Here is a 21,503-nt window from a genome sequence, read left to right on the forward strand (position 1 = left end):
TCCTTCACTCAGCTAACAGGTCCTCAAAGCGCGTTCTGAGGGCTGCCATGAACTGGTCATAATTTCTCATCAGAGGGGAATCTTCATTATGGAGTTCCACCATCCACTCAGCTGCCACCCCCTCCAGGGCCCTGATAACACACCTCACGCATGCAGCATCTGAGAGGAAATCCTCCCCCCAGTCTTGCATGTGGTTCCACACTTGGGTTAAAAAGAATCCCAGTCCTTTCGGATCTCCCCCGTATCTTACTGATAGCAAGGGAATTTTGGGCTTTTTATGCCTCCATGGCAAGGCCTGCCCAGCAGGGGACCCCTGGATTGCAGCAGCCACTTGAGTTCTGGAGGTCTGAGCTGCCTCTTCCCAGACTTGAGCTCTCTCTTCCACACAAGCAGCAGCCTCCATTTCACTCCCGGGGCATTCATCCTCCCCCCTGGCAGGCAACCCATACCTTTCACAGGCTCTATGACTCCCACAAGCCTCTCTCAGTAGTTGCAAAGCCTGGGTGATCAGAAGATTTTCTTTCTGCTCTTCCTGCCAGGCAGCATCTCCACCTCGGTGTCTGGTAGTTGTTACTCCTTGGGGGGTCTTCTCCAGCTCCGATAACCTCCCCACGCCCAGTGACCATTTGGCTCTCTCCACCTTTTCCTCAAGCTGTAAATCAGCCATCCACTCCAAAGCCTCCTAGCCGGGGTGTGACGGGGAGGTCGCAGAACCAGCAGCTCCCATATCCTCCTGGTTGCTGTCTTGGTCAGACATTCTTTGCTCACCCCCCACGGTAGTTTTCCGGGATGGCTTTTAATTGCAGACCTTGCTTAATGTCAGGTATGCCTCCTTTCAACATTCAAGAAAGAAAAACCCTGACTCCATTTTAATAGAGAAAGGTACTTTTATTGAGTATGAACTGAATGCAACCAAAGAAAAGCAAGCTCTTAGGCAATAGGTGCGAAAATCACATATAGAAAGCATCCTTAAAACCTTTCCCCCAATCGTCCAGTCAGGATTATCCAATCCACATCCCCCCAAGAGGTCAAGAGGGGTGCAGCTTCCGATGGCTCCATCCTCCTGGTATGTCACAACAGTTGACCTTGAGTGGTTATCAACGCACCTCCCAGCTGCAGAGAAACGCTGAGGAAAACTTTCTCCCATTTACTCCACCAGCTCACTTCCCCCACACCCAAACATCCAGACAGGGAGCTCCCACCTCCCCCTGTTACAATGGCAGCCGAGCAAGCAAGCAATATAAAGGCAGAGGCTGACAGATGGTAAGACAAACCAACACAACAACCATATGTATTTAAAATAACACCTTGGACATAACCAAGTGTCGATATACCCATTATTAAAAATGAAGGAAGTTTTCTATTAGGAAGTTACAAGACCTATTTATTTATCACATTAATCGACTCCTAAACTATACAAGAAAATTAATGAAAACGTAGAATTAAAATTAACCAAACTGAACTATATCCAAACTGACAGAGAATCAAGGCCAAACAACTTCAAAGAGGTCCATCTTCACAAGCACAAGTTAGCACTATACTAACTACATCCTGTTTAATTATGTGTGTTTCCCCCGTATAGCATATACACTGCTTAATTTTACAAGTGATAAATCACTTCATCCCTTGCTTCAAAATAAAATTTAAACATCCTTTTCCAAGATATGTGAACATTTAGACTGAGCAGTCCACAGAGAAATTCTTCCTGACATTAAACAGCAACAGTACAGATTTTTTTTTGTTTATTGTGGTCATAAATCCAAGCTAGCAACCAAAAACATCAAACACAGATGTTACAACCAAACCCCTTATAATGTAGACATACAAATATTAGCAATATAAAATTATGCACTGTACAGGAAGATAAAATACAAAATATTATATTCAATTAAAAAAAGTTTTGTGTCATTCATCAGCAGAGGTAATTGTCTTGCACAATGTTATGGCTTCTAAAATTCAGACTCAATCACATCCTTGTTACTATTTTTAAATAGAAGTGTCAAATATCAATCAAACATTATTCCAGGATATATGATTAATAAGAAAATTATAAATCAATATTTCATATCCCCATTGCAATCGCAGAAGAATAAGATAAATTGAAAATCAACAGCAGTTTCCCAACATGAACAAAAATAATTCCCATAGGAGAAGCCTTTGAAATAGCAATTTAAGCAGTAGGCTAACAGAAGAGAATTAAATTTAGAAAAAAATAGGGAAAAAGGTGATTGCTATATATTAAATGTTTGACATGGTGGTGTTATTATGGACTCAGTTAAAAGATTCACTCTGTTTTCTATTGCAACATCTTACTTATAGTTTCATTTGTTTTAGTATTTAAATTTAAAAACCTATACTAGTAACAAGATGGGGATTCTCTAGATTCTTAGAGAATGTTTTCAGTTTATTATTGAAAATAAAAGATGTTGTGACTGATTTTGTACTAATTACATATTTTGTGGGCAGTGTGTTGACTGGGTCAAATCTTTTTAAAACAACCCTAACAATAATTTAAACAACTTCTGTTTAAACAACTTCAACAATGCTATTCATAATTCGTTATAATTTTTCTCATTAATTCATTTAAACATAGATAACATTTCTTTGTGCCATGTATTTGTTATACCCTACTAAATTACTAATATTTAATATTTTAAGAATTACTCATTATTCCACCACAACTTCAATATTCCAAATGTGTAGGATTACTAATAAAGCCAAATATTAACAATATTTAATCAATCCTGGGAGTATATCTCAAAATCCCCACAATTTCTAATCCTTAATATTTTAAATTCACAATATACTTTAATACACAATTAATGTTAATAATACTGAATTAGTAATTAAATTACTGAACCCTAAATTTCCATCTACTAAGCTTAACTCATTTTTAGTTATAATAAGTTGTATTATCTATTAATATATATACTACTATTTTCTCTGTATTTTCCCATTTTATTAATATATTTTCTCATTATCCATCATCTCTTAACCTTTTTAAAATTCCATCATTTATTGACTTTTTAGTCAGCCTTTTATCTTTCTCTCTTGGAATCTTGTAGCTCTTTTTGATATTTTTGGGCCTACTGAACATTCCCTTCTGGGTACCCTTTGTCTCTTTCTGCTGTATTATTTGAACACCCATCAACAAGACTTCCTTTTTTAAAGAGAGAGAGAGAGAGAGAGAGAGAGAGAGAGAGAGAGAGAGAGAGAGAGAGAGAGAGAGAGAGAGAGAGAGAGAGAGAGATTTTTCTTGTTTTTCTCTAAATCTTTCTTTTTTTGAAGAGATTTTTCTCTTTTCCCTCTGTTCTATTGTAAACTTTTAAGGAGTTATGTAATTGATTCCTACTTATTAATCCTTTCTCTTCTTTATTTTTAGCTTCTTGCGTCTCATTTTGATTTTTCCCTTTCACTGCTTCTTCTAATTTCTCATCTATTTCTTGGATATTGTGTTCCTCTTTTTTCCCGAATTGTTGAGTAACTACATTCATTTCTGTGTCTTTAAATGATCCCCTTGTCTCCTTATTGCTCTTTATAGTTTCACGCACATTTTTTAGCATCAAAAATATTTCTTCATATGCCTCCATCATCCCCTGTAAATTCATTTTATAACAGTTTAATAAAAATTACTCAATATATTTCTATAGTTCCAATGTCTCAATATTTAAAAACTCCTACTTAATAACATTTCATTAATCCCATAATTATACCTCCAAAACCCCTAAATTTATTATCTTTAAAATTATTTAGTAATTATAGCCTTATAGTTTTCCAATTATATATCTTCCCAATTGTCCAAATTTTAAAGTCTTTTTTTTATTGAAAAAGTTTTTCAAATACAAATTTTTTCCCCCTTTTTCCCCCCTCCTCCCTAACCCCCCCTCCCCCCTCCCCTCCCCCTATGACTTCTTCATAATAAAACCCAAATTCATAACAGATTATATAATACTTTACCATTCCCTTACTCCATCCCTATATACTGACCGTTTATTTCTAATAAAATTATCATATCCCCCTTATACTATACATTTCAAAATGACATTCTATTATAACATTATATAATAACTCCTAATTTAGCATAATAATAAATCAAATCTTTTATGTATATTAATCTAACATTTCAAAACAACCTTCCGTTATAAAACTATATAATAAATCCTAATTTAACATTTATCCAGTTCATAGTCTACCCATTTCCTTCACCCTCATCGTTATATCTCTTAACTCAAATCTTTTACATATATTCATATCTAAACATAATATCCCTTTTCTTAAACTAAACAATCAATAAACTAACCTGTCTCCACCCACTTTCCTACAAGACTACCATACTTAATAAATCTTAATATCTTTATTCTTCTGCCCACTCCCCTAAAAAATATTCCCTTATGTAAATAAAATCCTCTTAAAAAGACTTTAGGCTTGTAATCCATATAATATCTTCTGTAATGTCATTCAGCTGGATTGTAAACTCCATCACCCATGTTAGGGTAACATCACATCCTAATTCCAACAGTATGTTCGGTATCTTCAATTACCATCTGCCCCCATCAATAGCAAATATCTTCATATAAAAAAAAAAAAAAAAAACACCCGAGTGACTTTGTATTTGTATTCCATATAGTGTCTGTAGAGGTGTCTTTTATCCAAATTATTAATTCCAACCACCGTAATAGGGTAACAACCAGATCTTCTGCGTGCCCCAATCCCATAACTCTCTTGCCTTGTAACTCAGCATAAACGTAGTATATTTATCAAAGAATCCGAAAAAAAAAAGATAGTTCCAATCCATTCAATTTAAGGCCCTTTTCACATCCCAAAAGTACAGCACTGCAGAGGTCTGTCACTCTCCTCAGGATAAAATAAACCAATACTTTGCCAATTATCTTTTCATATATTCAATCATCTCTTAAATAACTGGCATTACACTGTTGTTTAGTTTAAAAGTTTTTGTTTTTGTGAGACCTGCTTCTTCTTTTCTTGACTTTTTGTGGGTTGGATCTCCATCCTGAATTCCTTTCTGTAAATTGTATATCGACTATTTGGTTTTCATGCTGATCTATAACTTGATCTTGTTAGTTTTGCTTTTGTGGCTTAAATCTTTCTAGTTCTATAAATTGTATATCAACTGATCGATTTCCATGCTGGTTTGTGACTTGATAAGTCGTTACATTAGAATCCGGAACCGCCTCTCTTGTATTAAATAGTCCAGCTGAGACCTCTGACAGAGAATCCAAAAGCGGCTCATCTGTAGAGACCACTGTAACTTGTTGTTTCTTCATTACTTCCATCTCCTTCTGCTTTTCTTGAATTTCTATCTCTTGTTGATTTTGTTTTTTAAGGACCTTGTAGTAAAATTCTTCCGCTTTTTCAACAGTATTTAACTGATATCTTTCTCCTTGATATCTCAATATTATACCCACTGGAACATCCCACCTGAATAAAATATTTTGTTTTTTTAGCTCAGTCACCAAGAGTCCAAATTTCTTTCTATCTTTTAACATCTTAGGCGGCAGTTCTTTATATATACAGATTTTTCTCCCATACAGTTGTGGAGTAGAATTAAAGGATTGAAAGAAATGATAAGAATATCATTTCTTATTTCTTTATCTGTAAAGTAAATCACCACATCTCTAGGCAGTTGCCTTTGCTTTGCAATCCAAGAATTTACTCTATAGGCCTTGTCAATTTTACAAGATACCTCCTCAGGATGAACCTTTAAAATCCCAGCCAGAACTTGAGCAGATATTTTTCTTAGATCATCTCTGTTATTTTCCTGTAACCCTCTCATTCTGACCGCAAATTCTGTGAGCCTGTATTGCATCATTACAACTTCTCTTTCAATCCCTTGCTTTATATCTTCTGCATTGTAAGTCTCGTGACCAGCTTCCTTTTTAGTCTTTACTTCTAAACTATTGTCTTGAATATTTATCAAATCATTTTCAATTCTTTGCATTTTATTGTCCAAATTATAAATCTTATCATCAACTTCCTCCATTTTAGACTCTAATAATTTAATATTTGTATCCACCTTTATAACAACTTCTGAAAAAGCATTAGTCACTGTTACAATCTTTCGTTGCAGATTATCATACTTTAGTTGTATCATTTCTTTAATTTCCTGCCTTAATTTTTCAAATTTCTGGTTCACAGTCTCATGATATTTTGCCATTTCCTCCTGAAGAAATTCTTTTAAATTAAAACCATTCTGCAAAGTCTGTAGGCTCAGAGCTTGTTCAGATAATTGTGGATGGGGGAGCACCCCCCCCACTGCTTGTCTGTCAGGCTTCATTAACTTTAACGCCATCCTGCCACACAAAAAAGCTCTTTTTTTAAAAGAAAACTTTTCCCCAAACAAGATCAAATACAGATCTCCAAGAAAAAAGAAACTTAAAATGGATATTTTCCTTCTAGTCTAGCCGGCACTGTATATTTCACTACTGTGTAGCTTATTACGGAAGGACTTTCACTTTCAGCTTTCTTCTTCTCAAGCCTCAGCAGTCGCCATTTTAAACTTATTTTTTCCGTTCAAGTAGAAACACTTGTAAAATCATTAAAAATACTTGCGGTTAGGGTCCCAGGTACAAATCTCGCTCTCTTCAATTAAACCATCTGTTATTTTATTAATTAATCCAGTCCCGGCGCCTAGCTCTGCAAAAAAAAAGCAGTGTCCTTCTGAAGCCCGGAGCATCGGCGAGGGAAAATAGGGAGCCCCGCTCTGCTTGTCCCCAAGAGCAAAAAAAAAACTCTGGGGACTTCGCAGAGGGCTCTACCTGCCCTCGCCTGTTCTGACTCACATTTCCATCAGGAAATGGAGTTTTTCGAGCCGTCTTTCAGACGTAAAGGCGGCTCTTTACAGGCAACGGGGCTGGAGGTCACGGAGGACCATCTGGCGGCGACGGAAGCCAGACAGGAAGTCCAAATTTTAAAGTCTTATTTAACTTTCCTTCTTTTCTCTTTTCTTCTATCACCTTTCTTCTTTTGTCTCGTAGAATGTTCTATTGAATAACATTAATAGTCCAAATCCAAGTTAATCCACGAGATTACTCCAATCTTTCAGATCCATAATCCAATAAGCAATTTTAATAAAGTTTAGTTATTTGCAAGTTAGTTCCTTTTAGAAATCTTCAGAAGAGGAAAAAAAATCCTTATTAAATATTCTCAGATTATCCAAGTCATCATCTAACATAAAATCAAGGTCAGGTCATCTTCCAGATGTTATTACTTCTATTCTGTGTATTAGACTTTGTGTGTATTGAATTCACTTTCACTGAGTATATTGCGGCAATAGTGCTGTAATACGTCTCTTTTTCTAGTAGATGGCTCTCTTATTCCCAAATCCAATGTTAAACAGTCTGTCAAAAACAGCTGATTATCCAGTAATTCCAGGGGGTTGAGAAATACAAATAAACAAGACAATTTCTCCCGAAAATCACCTTTCAAATTGTTTAAGCTTTTTTCAAGCTTTCTATGTTTTAAAGCTTCCCTTGGGCTTCTTTTGCCTCTTGATTTTCAGGGTCTTTTTTCTCCTCTCTGTGTATTTGATTGCCACTTTCTTAGGCTTGGAAGTTATCTTTTAAAATTCTTATACTTAAATCAGGTCTTTAAAAGTTGGTAATTATCTCACCCATTTTCAATGCTCTGTCCACAAACTGCTCCAGCACAAATCTTGTGGTCCCAGTTGTCCCAGCTTGTGACTGCCAAAAATGGACATCATACCTGCTGTCGTTCGGGAGAACTTGCTTTGGACCTAACGAGGAAATTGCAGATTCCTCGTGGTCAGCGAAGCACCTCTCCTTCCTTCACTGCTCTTACAAGGTGGCTATGACCCTGTTGGGTCTCTGAACAGCAGTTACCAGCTGGATTTCACAAGGCTTGGTGGAATCCGCTATTTTCCAGCCATTCTCGCTGCAACATCAACTGGAAGTCGTTACACCCTCCTTTTGTAGAAGTTATAATATCACAAACCTGGATGATCAGAGCTTTTAGCACATATAAGCTCTGTACAGTAAAAATAATGAAGAATAAGCATATATGCGTACTGCAGTAGTCACACTCTATGAAATGAACCCATAAACAGTGCTGCTCCCAGTGTCCCCATGTGTTCACCTGTTGAAAAAGAAATAAAAATCTGAAAAAGGGTTGTAAATGTATTAGGCAAGAACCTACTCATAACACCAGCTACAATCAAAACCTGCTTCATTACATGATGGCAGTATGTTGAATATTGTTTTATCTGATGATTTTTTTTTTTTCGTTTTTGATTCTTGAAAATATTAGAAAAATATTCCTTGGATATGGATATGCATATTTCTGCTTCTTCAGTATCTGTCAACTTTGATAAATTCTTAGGTACATTGATTTTTAAGAATAATGAGTATCGGGCATAACTGGAAATACGAAAGAATGGTTTCAGTACTTTATTTTTCTATGCTCACTCACAGAAAAGAAAGAAGGAATTGAGAGTAAAAAAGTGCCTGGGAACAGTATGAGAACTCCAATTGGAAACCGCAGCAAATATTGATTTGCTTACTTGCTATTTATGCACCTGCCTATGCATTTATCTTCCCTATAATAACACATGTGCATAGATATCCAGAATTATTGTATGCGTTTTCACTGTCTAAAATATTTCTAAAGCATATTTGGAACAGAGATTCACAGCTAATGTGCAAGGAGAGCCTAAAGCAAGCAATTTAGTGGCACGTCTGTGGCAAAACTATATTAATTGCCTTCCTAAATAATTGTGGGTTTCATTTGTTAATATATGTCTTACTGTAAGTAGTTGCTGTTTAATGAATATGTTTATAGTTCACTAATATTGTGGGGAAAGTAATATAACTATAATTTAAGCTTTTATATCAGCTACTTAAGATTTCAGCTGGTTAAGGCTAGGACAATATTTTCACAGTCTGCCAGTTAGAATTGACATTCTAGTGAGTAAGAACAAAGGCAACAGTCAGAAACTAAGTAGAAGGGGACACAGAGAGATAGATAGAGAGAGAGTATGTACATACACATACTTCAGGTCATATCAATGAATGATCCATATATATACTTTCACAAGCAAGTGAAAAGGACCTCTCATTGTTTTGAATGTTTGCAGCCCAAACATGGATAATTCTATCAAATCTATGACATGTTAAAGATCTTGACAGTACTTAAGAATGGATCTTCTCTGAATGCAAGAAGGTGGTAGACCCATTCATATACATACTAGCATTCCTTTCCAATGAATTCAAAGATTTATAATCACTATCCCATTCTTAGATAGACATCCCAGAGTCATGCATTTGTGACTCATGAAGAATAAATCCATATGCAATCTTCCTCAATACGATTGTGTGTCCCATATGCTCCCAGTGGTATTGGACAGGTCTGGGGTGGGAGAGAAAGGAAAGGAAAAGGTCACCTCTACAATATTCTTCTAGTCACTATTGCTAACTTCCACTCATTGCTCAGTTTTTTGACAGGCTCATTGGAATTTATTTGTAGCAACAGCAAATTTCATCAATGGTAGTTTGGGGACCTGCCTAGGAATGATAGAGTAGTAGCCCACCACATATAGAACAAATCTAGTTGCAGAAGATTGATTTACAAGAATATCCATGCATGGTATTTTAAGTATAACAAAGAAAATTATGTTGTTATTTTCAAATTGTTTTGGAGATAGCTATAAAGTAATTAGTAATTAGTAATCTTAATTGAATTTTGAATTTTTCTTTTTAGGACAGTTTTATTTACTTTGACCTCAGTGATTGTGCTGATCATCACAACAGACTGGATAAGCTGGGACAAGTTGAATCGTGGATTTCTGCCAAGTGATGAAGTTTCAAGAGCTTTCCTGGCTTCCTTCATCTTAGTTTTTGACCTTCTTATTGTCATGCAGGTGTGTTATTCCAGTATTCCTTCCACAGAGTGCTTAAGTGGCTAGAAATCTTCCTATTCTGATGTATTCTTTTCATATAAACTCTTGTAGATTTTACAAATGGAGGTGTTCTACTCAAAATGGCATGGAGAAAAATAGAATTAGGATAAACACATGAGAAGGTTTTCCTTGAAAAACATCCCTTGGGAATTTGAAATAAATATTTTAGCAAAGTAAGGTTGTTTCATATGTATCACACGAAAAATTAACAACTTGTATTGGTAGGCAGTTTTATTCTCTTTACACCAAGAACTCCTCCACTTATAATCAGTTTCTTTCTACCAACTACTGTTTCCAAGGAGATAGATTCTTAAAAACTATCTCATTTTTGCTTTTTTGAGACTTACTGCTAAAATAAGACTACACAGTCCTGAACACATTGCTCTGATAGCAAAGATGTCTCCTTGATAGCTCTTTTCTAATATTTGATCTTTTTCTTTTGTTACAAATGAATTAAAGAGTCTATTAAATCAGAGTTTATTTATTTTTAATAGTTCTACTTTCTTTTGTTTCTGGCTACATTTCCAAGTTTGGTTTAATTTCATGATAATCTTTTAATAGCTTTTAAATGTCATGAAACTATGAACAGTGACATTTTTCAGGGAAAAACCAAATGTTCTATCATTTTGCATGCAAATTAACATAGCAAAATGTAGACTTTCATTGCCTTATTTTCTATATTATTATTGATATAGCCTTGCTTTACAAGCTTATTTTACAAGCCTTACTTTACAAAGTATGGGCTCAATTCATCAGTTTTAATGTCCTTTTGTTTAAATAATCAAATTATATCAAAACTTAAACTTCTTTTGTACAAATTCAGACAAAGTATTAGTGTTGGACTGTGTCAGCATTGTAGTCCTAATTGCACAAATGAATGATCTTAACAGAAATATTATACACTGATGTAGGAGATTATGCTTACTGGTGTTTGAAAATTGAGCCAATTAACTTTAAAAGGAAGGCAAGTGGTTGCAACAGTAATAGGAACTCTCACATAATTATAACTCCAAGATTTTGCCATTTCATTAAAACCCTGTGGGGGTTTTTAATGAAACAATTCTGGGGGGGTAAGACACCCCTAGAACCCCTTGAGGTGTGTATTCTGCTTGGGGTGTGTGTTCTGTTAAGATACAGCCTGTTGTGCCTTAAAATGGTTTCTATTGTACTGCCTTAAAATGGCTTCTACTGTACAGGACAGTGGAGTTGCCATGGTAATGGCGCACCCTCCCGGCCCCACCACAGCTGGCCAGGGGTCGCAAGAGGAGAAGCAGAGGGAGGGGGAGGAAGGCCACCAGACCCTTAGTGCAGGAGTGAAATGGCTCTATACTTGCTGTCAGGTTCCAGAATGGCACTTTGAAATAAGACTCCAGGCAACTGGGTTCCTAGTTGTAGAGGTCTTTATCAGGCCCTCCAGCACATTCCAACAATCACCAACTTTCCAAGTGAGATATTGTCAGCACTTTCACGCACTGCTCCCCACCACCGTTTTAAAGGCTCCCACACTCCACCCGTGACTCCACCCCTTGCCCCACCCCATCTCGCATTTCTTCTCCAGTTAAACCACATCTGACCAAGCAAGCCAACCTACACCAAACCTAGCCTGCTTTAATTCTGCTTTTTCTCTTGGCTCATCAGACCAGGCTAGGCTTGGCTTGGCTTGGCTCTGCACAGGCAAGGCCCTGAACTTCAGCTGCTTCTGGGGCCTGCCTCTCAGCTATGCGGTGGCGGCGCATGCTTTGGTGGTGATCACAGTGGCGGCAGCAGGCTTCTGATTGGGCAACCGAACATACTTCTGAGCATTGCCAGGTCAGCTCCCCAGTCCTGCCTGAATAACAGCCCCAAGCCGTGAGGTGCAGCACAGTGGGGCTGACATGCGCCCCCCCCACCATGTTGATGGCATCCGGAAGACAAAATCCACAGTTAGGTTGGTTGTGGTGTACCCACCCACCCTGGTTTGGTTGGGTATTTCTGGTGGAAACTAGTAAGTAACCGCTCTGTGTTAACATCCTGGACAGGTACCCAGGATGCCTCCACCAGCGGGTACCCCTTCCATAGGATAAGGTTTTGCAGATGGCCCTGGTACAAACGAGCATCTAGGATTTCTTCCACCTCATAATGATGGGTTCCCCCTATGTCAACAGGGGGAGGTGGAGGAGGAGAGGTTCCCCGTAACATAGATGTCCTGAGTGGACGTAGCAGTTTACTGTGAAACACTGGGTGTGTTCTTCCCAATAAAGGTGGGAGCTTTAGCCTAACAGTGACAGGGTTTATGATTTTTTCGATTGGAAACAGTCCAATGTATTTGGGTGCTAGTTTTTTGCAAGGTACTTTCAGACTCAGGTATTTGGTGGAGAGGTACACTTTTTGGGCCACATAAAAGGGGGTCTGTGATTGTCTCTTTTTGTCAGCTTGGGATTTGTATTTTCCCCTCGCTTTCCACAAGGCTTTACTAACATTCTCCCACACATGTTGCATATGTGAGACCCATTCTTGTAATTCTAGACCCTCGGGCCTCTGTTGGGGGCACTCAGGTATAGGTACAAACTCAGTCCTGGTGGCTATTTGGAAGGGAGTGAATCTGGTGCTACTATGGACGGCGTTGTTATACACCACCTCCATGAAGGGTAGTAAGTCCGCCCAGTCCGTTTGCTGGTGTTTAACATAGCACCGGATGTATTGCTCCACCATGGCATTGGTTCTTTCAGCTGCTCCATTGGTAGCCAGGTGGAAGGCCAAGCTAAGCCACTGAGATAACCCTATCATGGCCAGGAATTTATGCAAGAAATTGGCAGTAAACTGAAGCCCTCGGTCAGACACAATCCCTTGTGGTACCCCGTGTAACTGATAAATATGTGCAATGAAAAGCTTAACTAATTTCCTGGTTGATGGTAACTCTGAACAAGCTATGAAATGGGCCTGTTTTGAGAAAAGGTTGATGACCATCCAGATTACCATGTTTCCCTGACTGGTCGGTAAGTCCACAATGAAGTCTAAGACTATATCCTCTAAGAGGAGATGCCACGGGTTGTAGGAGGCTGGCAGGTTTAATTGTTTCTTAATTGTGGCACAGGTCACACAACTGCGCACATATTCTTCGATGTCCTTCTTGAGCCCAGGCCACCAGAATTGATGGTTGGTCAAATGTAACATTTTGAGAAAACCAAAGTGGCCAGCCTTTTGGACATCATGAGACTGTCGCAGCTCCTCCATCCGGAGGGCTTTCGGGACATAGATCTTGGAGCCTTTCCAGGTCAATCCGGCCCTCCGATTAAGGTTGTTTTGATTGGCCTGGAACCACTTGTTCCAGGCTGTCTGAATATCTCTGGTTATCTCAATCTTATGGGGTTTTGAACGAGCAGTGCCTCCCCATCTGGTTTGTTATACTACCCACAGGTGACAAAGCCAAGATTATGGCCTGTACTACTTCCTCACGGTTACTGGCATGTTGTGGCATTTGGGACAAGGCATCTGCCAGGAAGTTCTTCCCACCAGGGATGTATTTCAGCTGAAAGTTAAAGCGTCTGAAATATAATGTCTATCTGACCTGCTTAGGTTTGGAGGTTTGGATACGGGGTTTGGAGAGCTTCCAAGTTTTTGTGGTCCATCCAGACCTCAATTGGTAAGTCAATCCCTGTTGTGGCTCCGTTACCTGAGCCTGTGTCATCGGCAGGAGAGGACTCCGAGAGTGAAGGAGAGGAGTTGGCAAGGCCTCCCTCTCCAGGACCCTCCTCTCTGGCAATGCCTTCGGTGTCTGCCAAAGGTCAAGAGATAGGGCCAGGGCCAAGCACGTCCACGCAGCCACAGGTGGACAGTGATGAGGGAAATGAGTCTTAGCTGGATCCTCGGCAGTATCACAGAGATAAGCGCGCACAATAGAAGAAAAGGCGTGCCAGAGATTAAGCTGAGTCACTGGACCACACCCCACAGGGTATTAAAGGGGGTGAGGTGGCCATTCAGACTCTGTGACGGACAAAACTAACTACTATCGAGTCACATTGCATCTTTGGAAACAACATTATCTGCCTTGGATTTATTTTATGAACTGGACAATGCTTGAACTGTATTTATTTTGTTTATGAGTAAAGTTCTTGGCAAGCAGTTACTGGGTTGCTGCCAAGCCTCTTATCGGAAGAATTGGTTGCCTGCCAGTTTATTTAACCCCCGGCTGTCTGTTTGTGTGTGTGTGTGAGACGGGGACAGAACAACCCCCTCCAAAAGATGTCTCCATGTCAGCAAGGCCCACCGAACTGCAAAAGCCTCCTTTTCCCATACGGCCTATTTGCGTTCGGTTTCATTCAACTTGCGGGAGGTATTGTTGTGACCCAGGCCCAAGTAGGTATTATCAGATGCAATCAGTTCGAAAACAAACAGAGTTTATTAGAACAGCTGAGAATTAACTCATTCTCAGCATAGTACAAACTAATTCAAAACAAATTCTTCATAACACAATTCTTCAGCCTTATCACCAACCTTGGTCTAATTAGGCAATCTGCCAAAGGCTTTTCTTGGCAAAAGTTCAGAAGTAGAAGACACCGACAAGAAATAAATGCAGTAAGACAAGAAAAAAACATCTATCAATGTTGTTTTCCAACAAAGAGCCCAAGAGCAGTTGCTGGTCAATTAAGCCTTATGGGAGGGGCCAATAATCTCTTGGCCTTTCTCCCGAGTCATCCCTTTTGCTTTAGCTGCTCTTGCCTTCTGGCACCTCTTCTCATAAGTGCACTAGGAACAGGCTCCTCCTGTTTCTCTGCCTCTCTGATGTCAGCCTCTGGAGGCTCCGAAGTCCGCACATCACTCCCAGATGGCCCTGGCCCCATCTCTGCCTCCAACACAGAGCCTTCATCCGGGCCTTTCCCAGCCTCCAGGACTGGCCCATGTTCTTCCTCAGCCTCCTCACTGTCCGACTCCGCTGCCAGCTCTGCAGGCTGCTGGCAGACCACAACAGGTATATGCACACGGTTGCAGCCTTCCTTCCTTGTTTGCTTGCAAGACAACCGCTGCCACCGCTACGTTGCTGGCGTCTGCCTGCACCACAAATAGCTTGGTGGAGTCTGGATGTTTTAATATTGGTTCTCGTGCAAACAACACCTTCAGATGCTCAAATGCTTGCTGACAAGCAAATGTCCACTGTACTGGTTGACCTGGATGCGGCTTTTGGACTAATTGTTTGGTCCTCAATAGATCTGTTAATGGAAGAGCCATGTGAGCAAAGGACAGGATGAACTGATGGTAAAAGTTCGCAAACCCCAAGAAGCTTTGTAGTTGTTTTCGTGTTCTTGGGGCTTTCCAGTCCAAAATGGCCTTTACTTTCACAGGGTCCATCTCTACACCCTTTGGAGAAATGTGGAATCCCAAATAGTCTAATTACGACTTATGGAACTTGCATTTCGATAACTTGATGTAGAGTTTGGTGGCTAATAGTTAGCTTAGGACCTGGCGTACTAAGACAATGTATTCTTCTACGGTTTTGGTGTAAATCAATATGTTATCCAGTTACACGAGCACACTATTGTAGAATAGAATAGAATAGAATAGAATAGAATAGAATAGAATAGAATAGAATAGAATAGAATAGAATAGAATAGAATAGAATAGAATAGAATAGAATAGAATAGAATAGAATAGAATAGGGGTGTGTGGCCTGATGCCAGCATAGTAACATCTCCAATCTCTCGCTCCGGCATAGTAAAGTGAAAGCGAGGAAGAACTTGAAATAGCACAGTAAAAGAAAAGCTGAGAAGACGTTTAAAAGTGAGCAGAGAGCATTCTGATTTTAAGAATTGGTTTGGATTGCGTCTCGGTTCTCGGAAACCCTGCAAACTCTCCAGGGTGCTTACCCGCCTGGAGGGGAGTGGGAGAAGGGGATTGAGATAAACGCTTAACCGGCAGTCTGAAGACATTAAAGAGGCGATAACGATAGTTTTAAGCCAAGGGGATCAGTCCTGCGGAGTTGCGGAGTTTGTAACACTTGAGGAGTAAGTAAAGTTTAGAATTACATCAAGCACTCCAATTGTGGTTGTTAAAACACTCAGAAAAAAAAAAAGGATGAAGACTTAAATGAGGAACTTTTGAAACTTTGTTCAGTAAATAAAATTCCTCTGACTGGAAAAAAGTAGAAATGAAAGATTAGGTGGAAGAAGGGAAGATAAATTGTTGAAATTTATTATTTATACAATGACTTGCAAGCAAAAATGGCGATAAAGTTAAAAGTGAAGGCGGATGATAGCATGTTGTAATAAGCTGATTGTGATTGGATACAGAAGGAAGTCATAGGAGAGAGTGGATTCTGTTTTTTAGTGGATGCTGCCATCGGATGGTTGAATAGAAGTAATACACGACTGGGGAATTAAAAATAAGATAAAAATTTCTTTTTTTGTAAAGATTGTGGTAAAAGTGGAAGTGACTTGGAATCTCAGATTATCTTTTTCCAATATTTTAAGCCGTCTCAGACTTTTTATATGAAACTGGAAAGCAGCACATGGTCCCTTGTTAGACCCTCTAAACAAATACAATTTGATTATTGACTATTGATTATTGATTATATGAGTATAAAATCTTCAGCCCAGATGGCAACTGATATGGCACAAATAGTATTGGCTTTTAATAAAATTACTGAAAGATTAAATACAATGGATGAAGGATTAAATAAAAGAATGGAGGAGGAAAAGAAAGAGCTGAACAATTGGAACAGATTAAAGCTCAAAATGTAGAAACATATAAAAAATTTATGGGTGAAATTAATGATAACTTTGCAAAATATGCAGCAGAGACAGCTATGATAAAAGATGACATTGATCAATTGCAAATGCATACTAAAAAAATGGGTGGAAAAATTGGGGATCTCGTTTATAAATATTGTCAACAAGATAAGAGATTATGCCTATTGGAGGAAGGAGTAAGGAAAGCCAATCTGGTCATACGAGGAATTTCTGAACAAACTGTGGATAATATACGAAAGAGAGTACTGGACTGGCTAAACTCAATTGGAATGGACAAAATGATGACGGTGGAGGATTTAATAAGTGTCTTCAGAATTGGAATGAGACGTAATAAAGGAAAGAAGAGAAACGTTCTGGTTAAGTTTGCAAGTATAAATGATAAATTGAAAGTGATGTCAAAAATTAGAGAGGATGGAGATAAAATTCTTCAAATAGAAGGGGACAAGATAGAGGTTTATCAGGCTATTTCTCGGGAGGAACGTATATGGAGGCACACTTTAAAGCCAATTACAAAATTATTGAGAAATAAAGGCATTAAATATAATTGGAGATTTCCACAACAATTAACATTTTTTTTATAACAGAAGAATGCATACAATTGATATTAAAATTAATCCTGTTGATTATTTGCATAAACTTGGGCTGATTGAGAAAGAAGATGATGTTATTAGTATGAAAGCTGAATTGCTTCAGATGGGTGGATATGGAATGAGGAAGGAATTAAATCCGGATAAGGAACAAGGAGCTGCAGCTGGAGAGGGCCCAGAACTTAAAGCTAAACCACAACGTAAAAGAAAACCAACAAAAGAGCGGTTGGATTTTCAAAAAAAAAAGTAGAGAAAATGGAGGAGAAAATGTTGGTGAAGAAAGTGAGATGGAAGATCAACTTGGTTCTGGGCCCGACTCAAGTGATGGATCTGAGTGCGGAAAAGAAGTGATAGAGTAATATTAATAGAGTAATAGAAAGAAAAGAAGCATAAGAACAATGCCTGGAGCTAGAGATGGCTGGATTGACAGACACATTCCCTCTCCCCCATTCTTGGAAGACAAGGCGGCTGGAATTGAATGAAAGTGATGGGGGAAGAAGAAAAATTGTTTTTTTTTTTTAATTTGTTATTGGTGGTGGGTTGGGGAAAGATTCACAGTAGGGAGGAGGAGGAAGAAATGGAAAATATTGAATATAATGATGGGTGTGATTAAAATTATGTCATGGAATGTTAAAGGCACTGGGAATCAAATTAAAAGAAAACGTTTAGAATTAAAAATGGGAAGGGAGTCACCTGATATAATCTTTTTGCAAGAGACTCATCAAAAGTCCGAGGATTCAAATAAGTTGTATATAAAAGGAATACAGTTCTATGAGAAAGCATTTGGAACCTCGAAATTGAGAGGGATCGCAACTTTAATTTCAAGTAGGGTTCAATTTGAAAAATTAAAAAGTGTAGTGGACTCCGAAGGTAGATATTTGATAATTGTTGGCAATATTAATGAAGAAACTGTAACATTGGTTAATATTTATGCACCTAATGAAAAACAAAATGAATTCCTGATGAGAATATCAAAAATACTGCGGAAAGAAAGTAAGGGCAGATTGATTGTGGTGGGTGACTTCAATCTTATTCGAAGTAAATATGATACTACTAATGTAACCCGGTATGGTGATAATGTTCAAATGAGTATATTAGATAATTGGATGATAGAAAACGGAATATTTGATACATGGCGAGAAATTAAAGGTCAAGAAAGGGTTTATACTTTCCATTCTAATCAATCCATATTCAAGGATTGATTATATTATGGTGTCAAGAGATTTACTTAATAGAGTTGGAAAAGTTGATGTTGGGATATTTAAAGAATCAGATCATGCAAATGTAATTATGGAGTTGAATGTATACACTGAGAAAAAAGAAAATAATTGGAGGTATGATGCTAAATTGTATAAAAATGAAGAAGATAAAAAAAGAATGATTGAAATTTGGGAGGAAAATTGGAAATGGAATGATAATGATGAAATGAATTATAATGTGGTATGGGATACAATGAAGGCGATTTTTCGGGGTGAAAGTATAAAATTGTCATATAAAAAATATAAAGATTATAAAAAAATGGAAATGGAAGGGAAAAGAATACAAGAATTAGAAATCGAATTTTCAAGAACTAAAAATAAAAAAATTGGGGAAGAATTGAGACAATTAAAAGATAAGCAGGTAATTGAAGATATTGAAGTTGTTAAAAAGAATTTAATGTATTTGAAAAGAGAATTTTTTGAATTTGGTAATAAGAATTCTAAATTATTGGCAAGGATGGCTAAAGATAAGAAATGTAGAAGAGAAATTGGAATATTAATAGATGAAAAAGGTAAAAGATGTAATAAGAAAAAAGATAAATGTGAGATTGTTAGAAATTTTTTTCAAAAACTTTACTCTAAAAAGGAAATAGATAGTAAGAAATTGAAGGACTTTTTGAAAAAAATATGAACATAGAAAAATAGAAATGGAACATAAGGAAAAAGTGGAGGGAAGTATAACCCAGCAAGAAATTATGGAAACGATCCAAAAATTAAAATTGGGGAAGGCACCAGGCGAGGATGGGTTGCTGGCAGAATTTTATAAGGAATTTAAAGACATAATAGTGCCAAAATTAGAAAAATTGTATAACAAAATTTTGCATGGTGTGGATATTCCAGCGTCTTGGAATAGATCACTGATTTCTTTGATTTAGGAAAAGATTTAGAATTGGTAGAATTGTATAGACCTATTTCCCTAATAAATCAGGATGCAAAAATATTTACAGCTATTTTAGCGAATAGATTAAATAGCTTTATAGACAAATATATAAATGGTAATCAAGTAGGTTTTGTGAAAGGTAGATATATGTCAGACATAGTTAGGAGAGTTTTGAATATTATAAATATTGCAGAGTATAATAAGGATAGAATAGGAATATTAGCGTTGGATATATTTAAAGCATTTGATTCAATTCAATGGGAAACGATTATAGAATTGATTAAGGCTTATGGATTTGGAGATAAATTTACTCAAGTTATTTCAAAATTATATCAAAAGGGGGTTGCTAGAGTAAAAGTGAATGGGATCTTAACAAAAGAGATAATTTTGGAAGCGGGTACAAGACAAGGGTGTCCTCTATCTCCAGTATTGTTTTTACTAGCTATGGAGATCTTAGCAGTAAAAATAGAAGAAGACGAAGATATTATTTATTTATTTATTTATTTATTTTTCATATTTGTATACCGCCCTACTCCCGAAGGACTCAGGGCGGTGAACAGCCATAATAAATACAAATACATATAGAAGTTAAAAACTATTAAGAAACAGATTAAGTAATTTAGGATCAAAGATTAAAAAACATCCAAATTTATCTAAAGAGGTTTAAAACCCAATTTAAAAGACAGTTTAAAAGCCAATTAAAAAGGGAGAGTTAGGCCAGACCAGCTTGTTGGAATAGAAATGTTTTCAGGGCTCGGCGGAAAATGCGTAAGTCTTGGATGTTTCGTAACTCCGGGGGAAGCCCGTTCCAGATGGTAGGTGCCCCCACAGAAAAGGCTCTCCCCCTGGGGGCTGTCAGTCGACATTGTTTGGCCGACGGCACCCTGAGGAGTCCCTCTCTATGGGAGCGAACTGGTCGGTGAGAGGCTATTGGTGGCAGGAGGCGGTCTCGTAAGTACCCTGGTCCTGAGCCATGGAGCGCTCTAAAGATAGTAACCAAAACCTTGAAGCGCACCCGGAAGACCACTGGGAGCCAGTGCAGCTCGCGCAGGAGGGGGGTTACATGAGAGCGCCACATTGCTCCCATTACCACCCGCGTGGCCGCATTCTGGACCAGTTGGAGCCTTCGGGTGCTTCTCAAGGGGAGCCCCATGTAGAGAGCATTACAATAATCCAGGCGTGAGGTGACAAGGGCGTGAGTGACCGTGCGTAACGAGTCCCGATCCAGAAAGGGATGCAACTGGCGAATCAGGCGAACCTGATAAAAAGTCCTCCTGGCTACGGCCGTCATATGCTCTTCAAAAGACAGCCGTGAGTCCAGGAGGATGCCCAAGTTGCGAACCCCATCTGTGGGGGCCAACGACTCGCCCCCAATAGTCAGAGATGGCGCCAACTGACTATATCGGGACGACGGAAACCACAGCCACTCGGTCTTGGATGGGTTGAGTCTGAGTTTGTTCCTCCCCATCCAGATCCGTATGGCCTCCAGGCACCGGGACATCACCTCGAGGGCATCATTGGGGTGGTCTGGGGTGGAGATGTACAGCTGGGTGTCATCAGCGTACTGATGGTACTTCACCCCAAAACCACGGATGATCTCACCCAGCGGCTTCACATAAATGTTGAATAGAAGGGGCGAGAGGACCGATCCTTGTGGCACCCCACATATAAGGGGCCTCGGGGTCGACCTCTGCCCCCCTGTCAACACAGACTGCGACCGGTCAGAGAGAAAGGAGGAGAACCACTGTAGAACAGTGCCCCCCACCCCCAACCCTTCCAACCGGTGCAGCATGATATCATGATCGATGGTATCAAAAGCCGCTGAGAGGTCTAATAGGACAAGGACTGAGGAGCAACCCCTGTCTCGAGCCCTCCAGAGATCATCAACCAATGCGACCAATGCTGTCTCTGTGCTGTACCCGGGCCTGAATCCCGACTGGAACGGATCTAGATAATTCGATTCATCCAGGTACTGAGGCAGTTGTCGTGCAACCACACTCTCAACAACCTTTGCAACAAAGCGAAGGTTGGAGACAGGACGATAATTTGCTAATACAGCTGGATCCAGGGAGGGCTTCTTGAGGAGGGGTCTCACCACCGCCTCTTTCAAGACGGTGGGAAAGA

At 38.8% G+C, this 21,503-nt stretch overlaps 1 protein-coding gene across 1 annotated transcript in view; it reads left to right on the plus strand.

The window, feature by feature from the left end:
* Nucleotides 1–21,503, plus strand: part of TMEM117 (transmembrane protein 117) — a 473,220-nt gene that overhangs the window by 363,883 nt on the left and 87,834 nt on the right. Inside the window, exon 5 of the mRNA XM_070947874.1 lies at nt 9,733–9,892. Coding sequence (XP_070803975.1) covers nt 9,733–9,892 — 160 coding nt within the window. The remainder of the gene's footprint in view (nt 1–9,732; nt 9,893–21,503) is intronic.

Source organism: Pituophis catenifer, unplaced genomic scaffold (assembly GCF_029215685.1).
Source record: "Pituophis catenifer annectens isolate HBS135680 unplaced genomic scaffold, rPitCat1.0.hap2 SCAF_7, whole genome shotgun sequence".
Lineage (NCBI taxonomy): Eukaryota > Metazoa > Chordata > Lepidosauria > Squamata > Colubridae > Pituophis > Pituophis catenifer.